Source organism: Fusarium falciforme, chromosome 4 (genome assembly GCF_026873545.1).
Source record: "Fusarium falciforme chromosome 4, complete sequence".
NCBI lineage: Eukaryota > Fungi > Ascomycota > Sordariomycetes > Hypocreales > Nectriaceae > Fusarium > Fusarium falciforme.
This window is the reverse complement of record NC_070547.1, coordinates 2779485-2791653: the sequence shown is the minus strand read 5'-3', so window position 1 is coordinate 2791653 and position 12169 is coordinate 2779485. Positions and strand designations below refer to the sequence as shown.

Sequence of the window (12169 nt, the reverse complement as noted above, 5' to 3'; positions counted from 1 at the left end):
TTTGCGGTCTGGGCAGGTGCGCTTGAAGGCAAGAGCCACTCAAACGCGGGGCGTTCCTGACACCACACGACAAGCTGCAGCCGATTTGCAGGGCTCTGACTGAGTGGTGCCCCGCGGCAAGATATGGCGCCGTGATTGGCCTGCCGCCGGGAATGAACCCTGTGCGGTTCTCTCCGACCGCCCAGCATAAACCTGTCTCTTCGGTCGTGCTTCTCGTCGGTAGCGCCCTGGCATCCATTGCGTATTTGTTGGGTCGGTGAGACCTCGCTGAAGACTCTTGGTCAGGCTGTAGGGCTCGCCGACTTGTTCACTGAGCTGCGGGAATATTATGCAAATATCGAAATCGTCCACAAAGCGACTCGCTTCCCCGTTGTCCTTTAGTTGTGGTTTGCCGACGCAGTGCCTTGTTCCTTGGTACCTCGCGGGCGGCGTCCCAGCCATGCGGCGTCATGCTTGTCCCTACAACGTCGTGCTTAAGTCACTTTTAGACGACCAAGGGAATGGGCTTCTGTCTCACGACCAAAAAATTGCCAAAATTCATTCCTCTGAGATTTTAATGCAGCATATACCTTGCACTCGAGATTGGACCGAGATACTCATGCTTTGCCGAATCGAAACGTCGTCGCCCATCAGCTGCGCTAGAATCAAGTACCTGCTGGCTTCCATACCTCCCTCCTAGCCCCACGACCCTTCACGTTTTTTGAGGGGCGGGGTTTTGGGGGTGCCATTTCGATCCATTGAATCTTGATTCGACGACAACACCATGCAGACCACAGCGTAGTGCAGCATTCTCTGCAGCCCTGGCCCAAGCCAAAGGGCTCCCGCTCCCCTCTTGTTGTTGTTGTTGATGAAATCGTGCTGTACAGTAGAGTTGGCAGCAGCGAGATGCCAGATGCACGCGTCCCGGAGCCTACTCTACCATCGGATCGGCTGATCGCTGGGCCATCCACCATCCCCGAGACATGCCCGCCGTTGCTTGTCCTGACCATGATCCATGCCCGAGTGGTATAATGGTTGTGTGATTTAAATGCAATTGACCCAATCTCGCGAACTTGGGCCACCCATACTGGGTCAGTGGTCGAACAACCTACTTACCGTACGCTCTGTCCCTCCCCCCGGGGAAGGGAAGGCATTCAAGAGCCTCATCCAAGTATCTCGGCTGTTCTCTGGCGAGCAAGCTCAGGCCCTGGCTCAGGCGGCCGGCTAAAATGACTGGCATGTGCTACAGAGGGCGGATTCGACAGGACGAATGAAACGTTCGTGTCGACAAGGCCTAGCTGATCTTTGCGGTCGCCTCTGCCAACGTCTGGTAGATTGCGACAGCGAGGGAGTTGAGACATTCCCAGGCGGGCCATGGTACGAAATGGTTGTGGTCCAGAAAAAGCCTGTCCGAACAGGGGGGAGGGGCGGGGGCGGCTTCAAGCCCAGTTGCATGCCACCCTCCATCCATCCACCCTGGGGCCACGCCAGGCTTTTCCAGAGAGGGAAGAGCGCCAGCGTGGGAGAAGAGAAGGACGGACGGGACCTGATAGGGATGGATTGACGGGCTCTCAGTCAAGTCAAGGCGGACAAAGTGCTGCGTCTATCTGCTAGGGCGGGCGGCATGTCTTGGTGGCTTCGAAAGAAGTCCCCTAAGATGAGGTGGACTCTATCGATGCAGTGGACGGATGGATTGGATACGTACCGGCCATGGATGGCTGGTCACCACTCACTCACACTCACACTCACACTGGCTGCAGGCAATGGAAGTGGAAGCCAGGGCGTCGGGGGCACCCATCCAACCGGAGCCCCGGCCACGCCGGTGGAGCTGGCTCTTTACTACGCCAGCTCAATCCTTAGCCCTATTACCGACTGCCTCCGTCAGCTTCCACGAGGATCTCAACATCATCACCGCACATCCGTTTTTTCTGGCGCGAAATTGGCCGGCTCTCGAGTCTGGATCTGGCCTGGGTCCACGGATGCTTGAGGGGAAACGCCTAGTGCTACGGTAGGCGGACCCTAACAGATTGGCCCCATGCCGTTGGTAATGGTTCGCTGTCTATAATGCCATCACTTCCTTGCTTGCAACTTAAAAAACTCGACAATATTGATGATTGTTGATGCGTGTCGAGATAATGATGCAGATGGAGAGCGACATTTCGGACCTGTTTGGTGAGTACGGGCTGTTGGAAAGGCTCCTTTCACCGCGTGCCGTGCATTCAAAGTACCGGAATTGAGGCATGATGAGATGATCTGCGACCATGGCTTCTGGGGGGTGGTGTGCCTTTGCTCGTCATTGCCTGTGACTCTGTGTTAGTTGGTAGGGGGAAAAATGCCGGGATGACGACAAGGGTCTTGGGAAGAGAATGGATGGAGAGAGAGAATGGGGGAGAGGCAGCAAGAGAGAAGGAAAGAAAGGACGTGGGCGTTGTATATTAACGTCATCTCAGTCCCGTCTCCTGGCAAAACGAGAGTGAGAGGGCGCAACCGCTATCGCTTGTCGGGAAACATACCTAGGTGATGGGACCTATGGAAGACCCCCGGCTCCCTGTCGCCCTGAAGCAGGAGCACAAGCACACAATGGAGGTACGGGGCTTGATAGCGACGACTCCGTTGACAATGATTGAGTCGAGGGAGGGCGTGCAAGGGTGTGCGAGATGGCGACGGATGACTTGGCGCTGCCCCATGCTCCTTGTCTAAGCTCACATTTTTGACAGGTTTCATGCCTGCTCCTCTGGGCGAAATCTCTTGCCGACCAGCGCGAGTGATTGACTGCAGCAGCGATACAAACCAGAGAAGCATGGTGCGTAGAAGCCATCATGGACGTCGATCTGGGTCAAACGGCGCATGACGAACTCGGCATGGCACGGGCATGGGGGGAACTATCATGGATGGCGGAGCCGAAAGGTTGTCGAATCGAGAGGGAGGGCTTATATCCATGGCTGACCAGCCCAAGCAGGCACCGCTAGGTTGCCCCCAGAAAGAAGCACGTTCGTCTTTGAGCATCGGCGGCCAGAGAGACGATGGGGCAAAACGCACTTGATTAGGAGCGGAGGGCAAGCAAGCGAGACGAGACGAGAGGACAGCCCGGCCATATTTGGTACGTGTCCCGTTCCCCTTGTCGACGGACATGCTCGAGATCGCCTTACACCCATCCATTGGGGTTTTGGTGAGTAGAGATTGTTGTTGTCCTCTAGGTATGGCCCATGCTTGGCTGCGCTGCGACGACCTCGGCCGGCATCGCGAGATCTTGGTCGGCCACGGAATCTTCCCACCAAAAAACAAACCGGCCGTATCGTCCATGGAGGCGGGCCCAGTCTGGTGGTGACCGGCTCTGTAGTGGTCCTCTCCCCGGCATGGTCTGCTCTTGTGGGAGGACCCGTGGACCCGTGGGCACGCTCAGAGTTGGGTTGAGATCCCGTCGTGCTGCGAGTCCCAGATGGGCCCCCGTGGAGACTGAGGTAGCACTAGGGTGCCATGTAGACACCTGGTCACGAACATCGTGCCGGGGGTGCAAGCCACCGTGTTGGGGTGACAGGCTTGGTGGGAGAGGCAAACAGGCCGCATCAGCCGTGATAGCGGCTACCTGGCGCTACCTCGAGGGTTCATGCTAACACCGCCCCCGTGCTCCTTTAGCAGAGTGTGGGCCAGGATCCATGCATCGACGGGCTGGCCAGGGCTCTTGGAGTGCCAAACGTTTCTGCTCCCGGCGCCTGGGAATCATCTCTTCCTCTTTCAACCTTGCTTCCACTCCATCACGGTGGGCAATTCTTACTTTGGTTGAGCCTCCATCTCTATTCTTTATACTCGGGACTTGTCTCTGTGGTCTCTTTATACTTCCCCTCGCCTAGAGGCGAATCTCGGCATCTCTCTCGCGCCCTTTCTATCCTCGCACCCTCCTCCGCCAACCCATCACCTCCGGGCATGCCTCCATACGCGATTCACTTCATCTCATTGTTGCGCAAGTGATTTTCTGCTGGAGGTCATGGCACAACAAAATGTGAGTTCCTCTCTTTATCTTTGAAGTCCATTCACTTGATACACTCTTACCCATCATTTTTTTTTTTTACTCGCCTCGGCTCTCACACCTCGCTCTCTCTCACTCAAGCGGCGAGCTGTGCCAGCGCGGTCGCGATTGGACCCATTCTCTAACTCATCACCCAGGACTCCAAAGCTTCAGACCCTGAAGCTCACTCCGTGGCCGACCCGATGACCACTCAATCAGGTTCTGATGGTGCGGCCAAGGACGCTGGCACAGACACAGCGTCACCCTACGGGACTCGCTCTCGTAACAGGACGGGCACCTCGCGCCCCAACTACGCTGAGGACAAGGACATCGACACTGATGTCTACGACTACTATCACGACAAGAAGGACCACGACTCCAAAAAGTCATCGCGACAGGCCAGTGCCGCCGCGAACGGTGATGCGCCGCCCCGTGGCGGTGCCAATTCACGTAAGGCTGGCACGGACGAGGCCAAAGCCGGGCAATCTGCGAATGCCTCCAAGGAGCAGCAGCCGGGCGCTTCAAGCAATGCGTCCACCACCACTCACTCAACGGGACCTTCGCAGCCTACACGAAAGCGCAAGGCCGCAAACCAGTCGGCAGGGCCCACCAGCCAAGGCGCCTCCGCTAATGGATCGTCTAAGAAGGCGACGACGGCCTCTGGACCGACTACGAGCATTTCGTGGCCCGAAACCAACATGTTGACTTTTGACGACTGCAAGGCACGACCCGTCGACGGGCGGATGGTGGCCGACGATGGCACGGTGCTGGAAGCAAATGGTAACATACTTTCCCCCCCTCCGAGGTCCACCGTAAAATCGGACAGAGCGTGGCTAACCCGGTGATGCAGATCATGTGTACCTTGTCTGCGAGCCACCAGGAGAACCATATTACCTGGGCCGCATCATGGAGTTCCTCCACGCGCAGAATGACACGAGCAAGCCCGTGGACGCAATCCGCATCAACTGGTACTACCGGCCAAAGGACATTGGGCGAAAGGCCCCGGACACGCGCTATGTGTTTGCGACGATGCACTCAGACATCAGCCCGTTGACTGCGCTCCGCGGCAAGTGTCAGATTCGCCACAAGGCTGAGATCCCCAGCCTGGACGCCTACCGCAAGACGCCCGACAGCTTCTGGTACGACAAGCTGTATGATCGGTACATCCAGAAGAACTACGACCTGATCCCCACGCGCTCGATTGTCAACGTCCCTGCCAACGTGAAAAAGGTGCTCGACGAGCGCTGGAAATACGTGCTAGTTGAGCAGGGGCGTGGCAAGGAGCTCACTAGCGCCGTTAAGCTCTGCAGGAGATGCACCGGCTATTGCGCCAGGTACGTACCTCACCCCCTGCCCCACGTCCCACCCACGTCCCGTGGCTGACCTCATGCCTCCAGCAACGATTCGGTTGACTGCGCCGTGTGTCAAAACACGTATCATATGAATTGTGTTAAGCCGCCCCTGCTCAAAAAGCCCTCGAGAGGATTCGCCTGGTCTTGCGCTGCGTGCAGTCGCGCGCAGGAGAGGAAGCTGGAGGCTCGCAACACCCCTAATGTCAATGACCCCAGCTTTGACGGCGAAGATGACGACTTCTTGGACGAGGAGGATGAGGAGATGCAGGGAGTCGACACAGGCCGCACTAGCCCCGACGAGGACAATCATGGACCCCACGAGGGAACTGCCGAACAGATCTACCAGGCAAGCCTTTGGCCTTATAGATACTTGGGTATGCACTGCAAACCCGAGGATGCTCTCGATTACGACGACAGAATCTACCCTCGCGCAAGCACACGAATTGGCCCACGCCACCAGGCCAATGTTCTGCCATGGCCGGGAAAGCCTGTGGAGTATGTCAAGCCGCCCGAGACCAAGAAAAATGGCAAGAAGGATACCAAGTCGAAGGAGGCACAGGCCGCCCTAGAAGCTGACAAGGCCTGGCGCGGAAAGCGACCGAAGTGGATTCAGGACATGCCTCCTGGCTATACCGTCCGAGGCGAGGATCACGACGAAGATGATCCCAAGTGCACGTCAAAGCGACTTTGGATGCCCCCTTCAGAGGATGTCATTTCTAGCGACGAAATCAGCAAGTATATGGAGAAGGCCAAGGCGATGGCCAAGGGACTCGGACTACCGGAACGATCAACCAACCTCGAGGACGTTGCCGCAAACACACTGTTCCGCACCGATTTCGACACAAAACGTGCAATCAAACTTGTCCCCGAGACAGAAAAGGCGGCATTCAAGGAACCCGAATTGACCCCAACAGAATTGAAGAAGTTTGAGGAGGCAGTCGTCAAGTACGGATCTGAACTGTACCTTGTCAAGAGGCATGTCAAAACCATGCCTTTTGGCATGGTCACCCGATTCTACTATACCTGGAAGAAATCCGAGCGTGGTAAACAGGTTTTGGCCAACATGTCGGGTCGAAAGGGCAAGAAGGAGGCCAAACGGGCTGAGGCTGCTGCTAGCAAGCTCGCCGATGATGTTGCAGACAATGACGACGACTCGGCTTTCGATGCGGAGAAGGCGAACCAGAAGAAGCGTGGTTTCGTATGTCAGTTCTGCTCTACGACGAACTCGCGCAGCTGGCGACGTGCACCAAACCCGATTCCCGGACTCGTCAATGAGAACGGCTCGAAGAACGCGAACAAGGACAAGGGTGGCGAGCGCGTTGTGGCTCTATGCCGCCGATGTGCGGAGCTTTGGCGCAGATATGCCATTCGATGGGAGGACATGGAAGAGGTGGCCAAGAAGGTGGCTCAGTCTGGTGGTCGTGCCTGGAAGCGCAAGCAGGATGAAGAGCTGCTCAAGGAGTTGCAGGCTGCCAAAGATCTGGGCATGATGACACCTGAGCGAGCGCCGACTCCCTCGACAACTGCTTCGACGACCAATGGACAAGAACCGCCGCGCAAGAAGCTCAAGACTGCCCCCTCAGACAAGGATGCCGACAACAATCACTCGGACGCGGCCAGCGTGGCGGGCTCTACCACATCGAAGAAGAAGGACAAGAGCGTGGAAAGGGCGGCGGCGCCCGAGATGCCCAAGCCCAGAGTGCTACCTTGCGCTGTATGCGGTCAGATGGAGCCACAAGGCGACCAACGCCTGTCTTGTCGGGAGTGTCGCCTGACTGTGCACCGCAATTGCTATGGCATCATGGATAACCGCAACCCTGAGAAATGGATCTGCGATATGTGTGCTAACGACAAGAACCCCCAGGTTTCGACGGTAAGTGATACCGTGCTCATCTGCAAATGTGTGCTAACGTGATTTGCAGCACTACAAGTGTGTCCTGTGTCCTGTTGATTACACTGAGTACGACTTTGTGGAACAACCAAAGCTCACACACCACAAGAAGAAGATGTCGGAAAAGGATCGCGAGAGGGAACGTCAGGATGTCCAGAAAGCCCGAAAGGCGGCCGAGTTCTACCGCAAGAAGCAGGAGGAGATGAATCGACCAGTCAACCCTCGCGAGCCTCTCAAACGGACCGCCGACAACAATTGGGTTCACGCAACCTGCGCAATCTGGACACCAGAAGTCAAATTCGGCAATGCCAAGGCTCTGGAGCCTTCAGAAGGCATTCCCTCAATCCCCAGGAGCAAGTACGACGAGGTTTGCCAGGTTTGTAACAAGAAGGACGGCGCTTGCGTCTCGTGCCATCAATGCCGTATACCAAGTAAGTACTCTACGTGCAGCAAGCAGATGGCATCCATGCTAATCAGACATGTTAGTGCATGTGGAATGCGCACGGCAGCAGGGACACGTTCTCGGCTTCGACATTACTCCCGTGAAAAGTTCCCGTCGGGACCAAGTCACGACTGTGACAATCGGCGGAGAGAGTGGCACAATGTCGGCGACCGTTTGGTGCAAGGACCATGCTCCAGCGAAGACGACGGTTCATCGTATGCACGATATTGTCAACGAGTCGGGGCTCAATGCTCTGCAGCTCTACGTCCAAAACTTTAAACAGGCCGATCTCACATTGACGGGTACCGTCCGCAAGGCCAATCTGATGACGACTGCAGCAAAAATGACGGGAACAACGACTCAGCCAGGGCTACGGCGGTCGTCAACGACGAATATTCCTGCAGGCGGATGGAGCCAGCAGCGCAGTGGGGAGACTGAGGACGCCGTCTCAGACGCCAAACAACCGGGAGAGAAGGTCTGCATCACCTGCGGCATCGATGTCAGTCCCAAGTGGTGGCCGATTGACAACTCTCAAGAGCGCGAACTCACCAACGGGCACTATGGTACTCTTGGAAGTGAGGCCCAGAAGTTTGTGGAACAGAGGCGATTCCAGTGTCACAAGTGCCGCAAGGCCCAGCGGACCGCGAAGCCACATGCGCCGCGGCGATCTCCTCCAATGGTGGAGATGGCACTTCCGCCAGCGCCAGCGCCAGCGCCAGCTCCAGCACCAGCGCGGGAGCCCAGTGTGCCAGCGGCCGTCAACCCTCTACACAGCCCGCCACAGGCCATGCCCGGCCACCGAGAACCGCACCCTGCTACTTACGCCTGGCCGTCTCATGTCCCCCCTCAGACAGCGCCTCCTCCAATGCAGGCTCCAGCTCATGTCGCAGACCATGCTCTTGGGGCCCGACCACCACCAGCTCCCCACGGATACCCGGCTCCACCGCCACCAAGAACCTCATTTAACGACTGGGGAGCTCGACCTGGAAGCCAGCACGGATCGCCTCCTCGGCATCTCAATGGAGGACCTCCCCCCCTTCACAACCCGCCGCACCTCTCGTCTCTGCGACCCCCACCGCTGTCAGGTCCTCCGCCTCCTGCGCCGCTGCCCGTAAACCACCACGGGTCACCGCCCTATGTCAATGGACTTCCCCCGTCTCCTCGAAGACTCAACGGACCGGCGCCTCCATCGCGATATGTGCACCCGTACCAGCCCCATGGACACCATGGTCCCCCGGCACATCTACCGCCGCCAAACATGAGCAATGGAGCACCTCCACCTCCGCCGCCGAGGAATGACGGATTTGCTCATGGCTTACATCCGCAGAGAACACCATTCTCAGCACCTCATGCGAGCCCGCCCGGTTCTCGAAGTGGGCTTCCTCCACCACACGAGCCTCCAGGATCGGCGGGTTCAATCAGCCAGCGGCAACCGGAGAGCCGACCGATGAATGGAGCAAGTGCTAGTCCTTCATTGCGAAACCTACTATCGTGAAGTGGATCCAGAAGGTTTAAGCCATGATGGCTCAGAAGCCCTGCATGGGGCTATCTGGCATGAACAGGAGTTTTTTGCTTTCAACAACGGCAGCTATCTTTTACGAAGCAAGGAGTCGTCTGCGCTTTTTCTTCTTTTACTCTTTCTTTTTGTAAACCCTCGCGTAGACATGCATTACTTACGAGGCGTATAAATATTTACCCAGGGTATCAGTGTTGTGGACGTTATTTTTTGGGTGGTATTCAATTGCAAGCTGGGCGCGATGGCGAGTTGGACAAGGAAACTATGGAGAACTGAGAGGATATATATAAGAGGAGAGGAAGGGAAACCTGTTCTTTTATGACTGTGTAAGAGACCGTGAAAAGCACTTGCGGGAGGGAGTTAGCCTATAGACGACACAATGAAATGTTTAAGACACTGTTGAGAGTGCTCTTGTGCTTATTATACTGCGGCTGTGGGTGAGTGAGGAGTGAGCTTCAGTTGGAGACGAAAAGGGGAAGATACAGTAGCCCCACTTTCTCCGGAGATATGTGGAGCTCCGAGATGAACCAATAAAGGACCGTTTCCGTTCATGTGGGTGGATGCCCGCGTGGTCGGGAGAGGGAAGGGAAGGCACCGTCCCGCGGCACTCCCTGGGGGAAACGGTACGTACCGTGGGTGAGGTGCTCTTACTCGCAGGGCAGGGCAGCGGGCGGAGTGCTTGGAACTTCCCATGCCAACCCGCTCGCTAACGTTAGCTGGGTAGGTGCGCCTGGCAGCTGGTACCTGCCGCCTGCCCTGTGTTTCCCATTCCCGGGGCGGGTTAATCGTGGCGCTCGGCCCAAGTCCTTGGGGCTGAGCTGGCCTCCTTCAGTGGCTTAGCTTAGGCCTGCATCAGCTTTCCATCCAACCTCCAACGTCAGCCGAAACAACATCAATCTCGACCACTTTGGCCGTCCATCTTGCCTTTCTGCTTTGCTTGTCCAACACTAGTCTCTTTCCGTCGTCATCTCGCCGACGCGGGTTCCCTTCTTTGATATACCATAGGCGCAGCGACGAATTCCTTCCTGACGTTACCTGTACCTATTCTGTTGATAGCCCATTCAATTGCGACACGATAGCTATCTTGCGGCTGTTCCTGGCGATCCATACCATCCCGATTGACCGATTCCGCCCCCATTCCTTCGACCTAGGGAGCCTCAACCCATCGAACGCACTCTAAAGGGCAGAGGCGATAATTTATTGCAACACACACAAGCTCGGATATCTACACTGCGCATCCATCCACCATGGCGCAAGTCCTCCTCGACCTCTTCTATTCCTTCGGGAACTGTCTCAACTGCTTCCCCGGAAACCCCAATCTCAAGATCAACAACCGAAGCTTTAAGATCCTAAGGCTCTTGGGAGAGGTGAGCAGCAGCTAGACGCTTTGCGCATTCTCTGCATCAGCGCTGACTCTATGTACAGGGCGGTTTCTCATACGTCTACCTCGTCGAAGACACGTCGACCCACGAGCTCTTTGCCCTCAAGAAGATCCGATGTCCCTTTGGCGCCGAGTCGGTGCAGCAGGCCATGCGCGAGGTGGACGCCTATCGCCTGTTCTCACATGTCCCGACCATCATCTCCGCTGTCGACCACTCGGTTGCCACGGAACGCGGCGCAGATGAGACGACAAAGACTGTCTACGTCCTGCTGCCGTACTACAAGCGCGGAAACCTCCAGGACATGATCAACGCCAACCTCGTCAACCACGATCGCTTCCCTGAGCGCCGCCTCATGCTGCTCTTCCTCGGCGTCTGCAAGGCCCTGCGCGCCATGCACGACTACAGGCCCGCCGTCGAGCGCATGGATATGGGCCACGAGGAGGATCAGCTGCACCGGAATGAGAGGAATAACACGAGGGGCAAGCGGACTGAGGAAGAAGAGGAGGGCGAGCAGGAGAGAGGTCTGCTCGAGGATGAGAACCAAGTAAGCGGCGGCAGGTCAATTCAGCACTATGCCCACCGTGATATCAAGCCAGGTACGTGCCGCAGACAAACCGAAACTGCCGTCTATGCTAACCCGCCCTGAAGGGAACATCATGATCGACGATGCCGGTTCAACCCCCATCCTCATGGACCTTGGCTCCGTGGCGCCATCCCCGATCCCCGTAACATCACAGTCCCTCGCCCTCCAGATTCAAGATACGGCCGCCGAGCACTCGACCATGCCCTACCGCGCTCCGGAGCTCTTTGACGTCCAGACGGGCACCGTCATCGACACAAAGGTCGACATCTGGTCCCTCGGCTGCACACTCTACGCCTGTCTTGTCGGCAAGTCCCCCTTCGAGATGCGCTCTGATGAGACGGGTGGCACTCTCTCCCTGTGCGTCCTTGGTGGTGACTGGCGTTTCCCTGATGAGGGTCCCGCCGGCGTTAAGCGCAACAACAGCATGCGACCCCAGCAGCAGCAACAGCAACCGCAAGCGCCCGCTATCGAGATTAGTGAGCCCATCCGTGAGGTGGTGAGGAAGTGCTTGCGTGTCGAGCCTGCTGAGAGGCCTGATATCAACGAGCTCATTGATATGGTGCAGACCGTCATTGAGGAACTCCCCGATGATTCTCATTAAACAGCTTTGTTTGTCTCTTTTAATTTGGGATCTAATGGCTGGGGGAGGAGGAGTCGGCGATGGGGAGACTGTAGGATAGGATACTTCTCCCCCTGTTGAGTGATTGGTCTTGTCGATTTGATCGAGTCTTGTCTATTCTTAGCTCGGCCACCATATTTACTTACCTGCTAGGTGATTATCAAGGAAATGGCGTTTAGGGAATTGGAATCATAGATGCATTTATTGCTGCTCAATCAAGTTTTGCTCTGTTCTCTGTCCTCTGTATCCATCCTAGACCGTCTCGGCATTGTATCCTTATCAATCTGTCTTGATACTCTACCAGAGACGACTAGCATCTCCCGCATAACCCCCAACTTAGCAGTAAACCGCAGCTAACTTAACTAACTTGATTCAAAACAACACAATCAAATACCGAAA

At 56.4% G+C, this 12169-nt stretch overlaps 2 protein-coding genes across 2 annotated transcripts; both read left to right on the top strand.

Annotated features, from left to right (window-relative positions):
- Positions 1 to 3964: 3964 nt before the first annotated feature.
- Positions 3965 to 9165, top strand: NCS54_00559400 (Hypothetical protein; the record flags this gene model as incomplete). The annotated part of the gene is made up of 6 exons (XM_053151091.1): positions 3965 to 3979; positions 4144 to 4765; positions 4836 to 5319; positions 5383 to 7210; positions 7260 to 7659; positions 7715 to 9165. The coding sequence occupies 6 exons, from the start codon at positions 3965 to 3967 to the stop codon at positions 9163 to 9165; spliced, it is 4800 nt and encodes a 1599-aa protein (XP_053007066.1).
- A 1268-nt stretch (positions 9166 to 10433) lies between these two features.
- NCS54_00559300 (Hypothetical protein) lies at positions 10434 to 11752 on the top strand (the record flags this gene model as incomplete). Its single annotated transcript, XM_053151090.1, has 3 exons — positions 10434 to 10553; positions 10612 to 11164; positions 11217 to 11752. 3 exons carry the CDS (start codon positions 10434 to 10436, stop codon positions 11750 to 11752), a joined length of 1209 nt encoding a protein of 402 aa, XP_053007065.1.
- Positions 11753 to 12169: the final 417 nt, after the last annotated feature.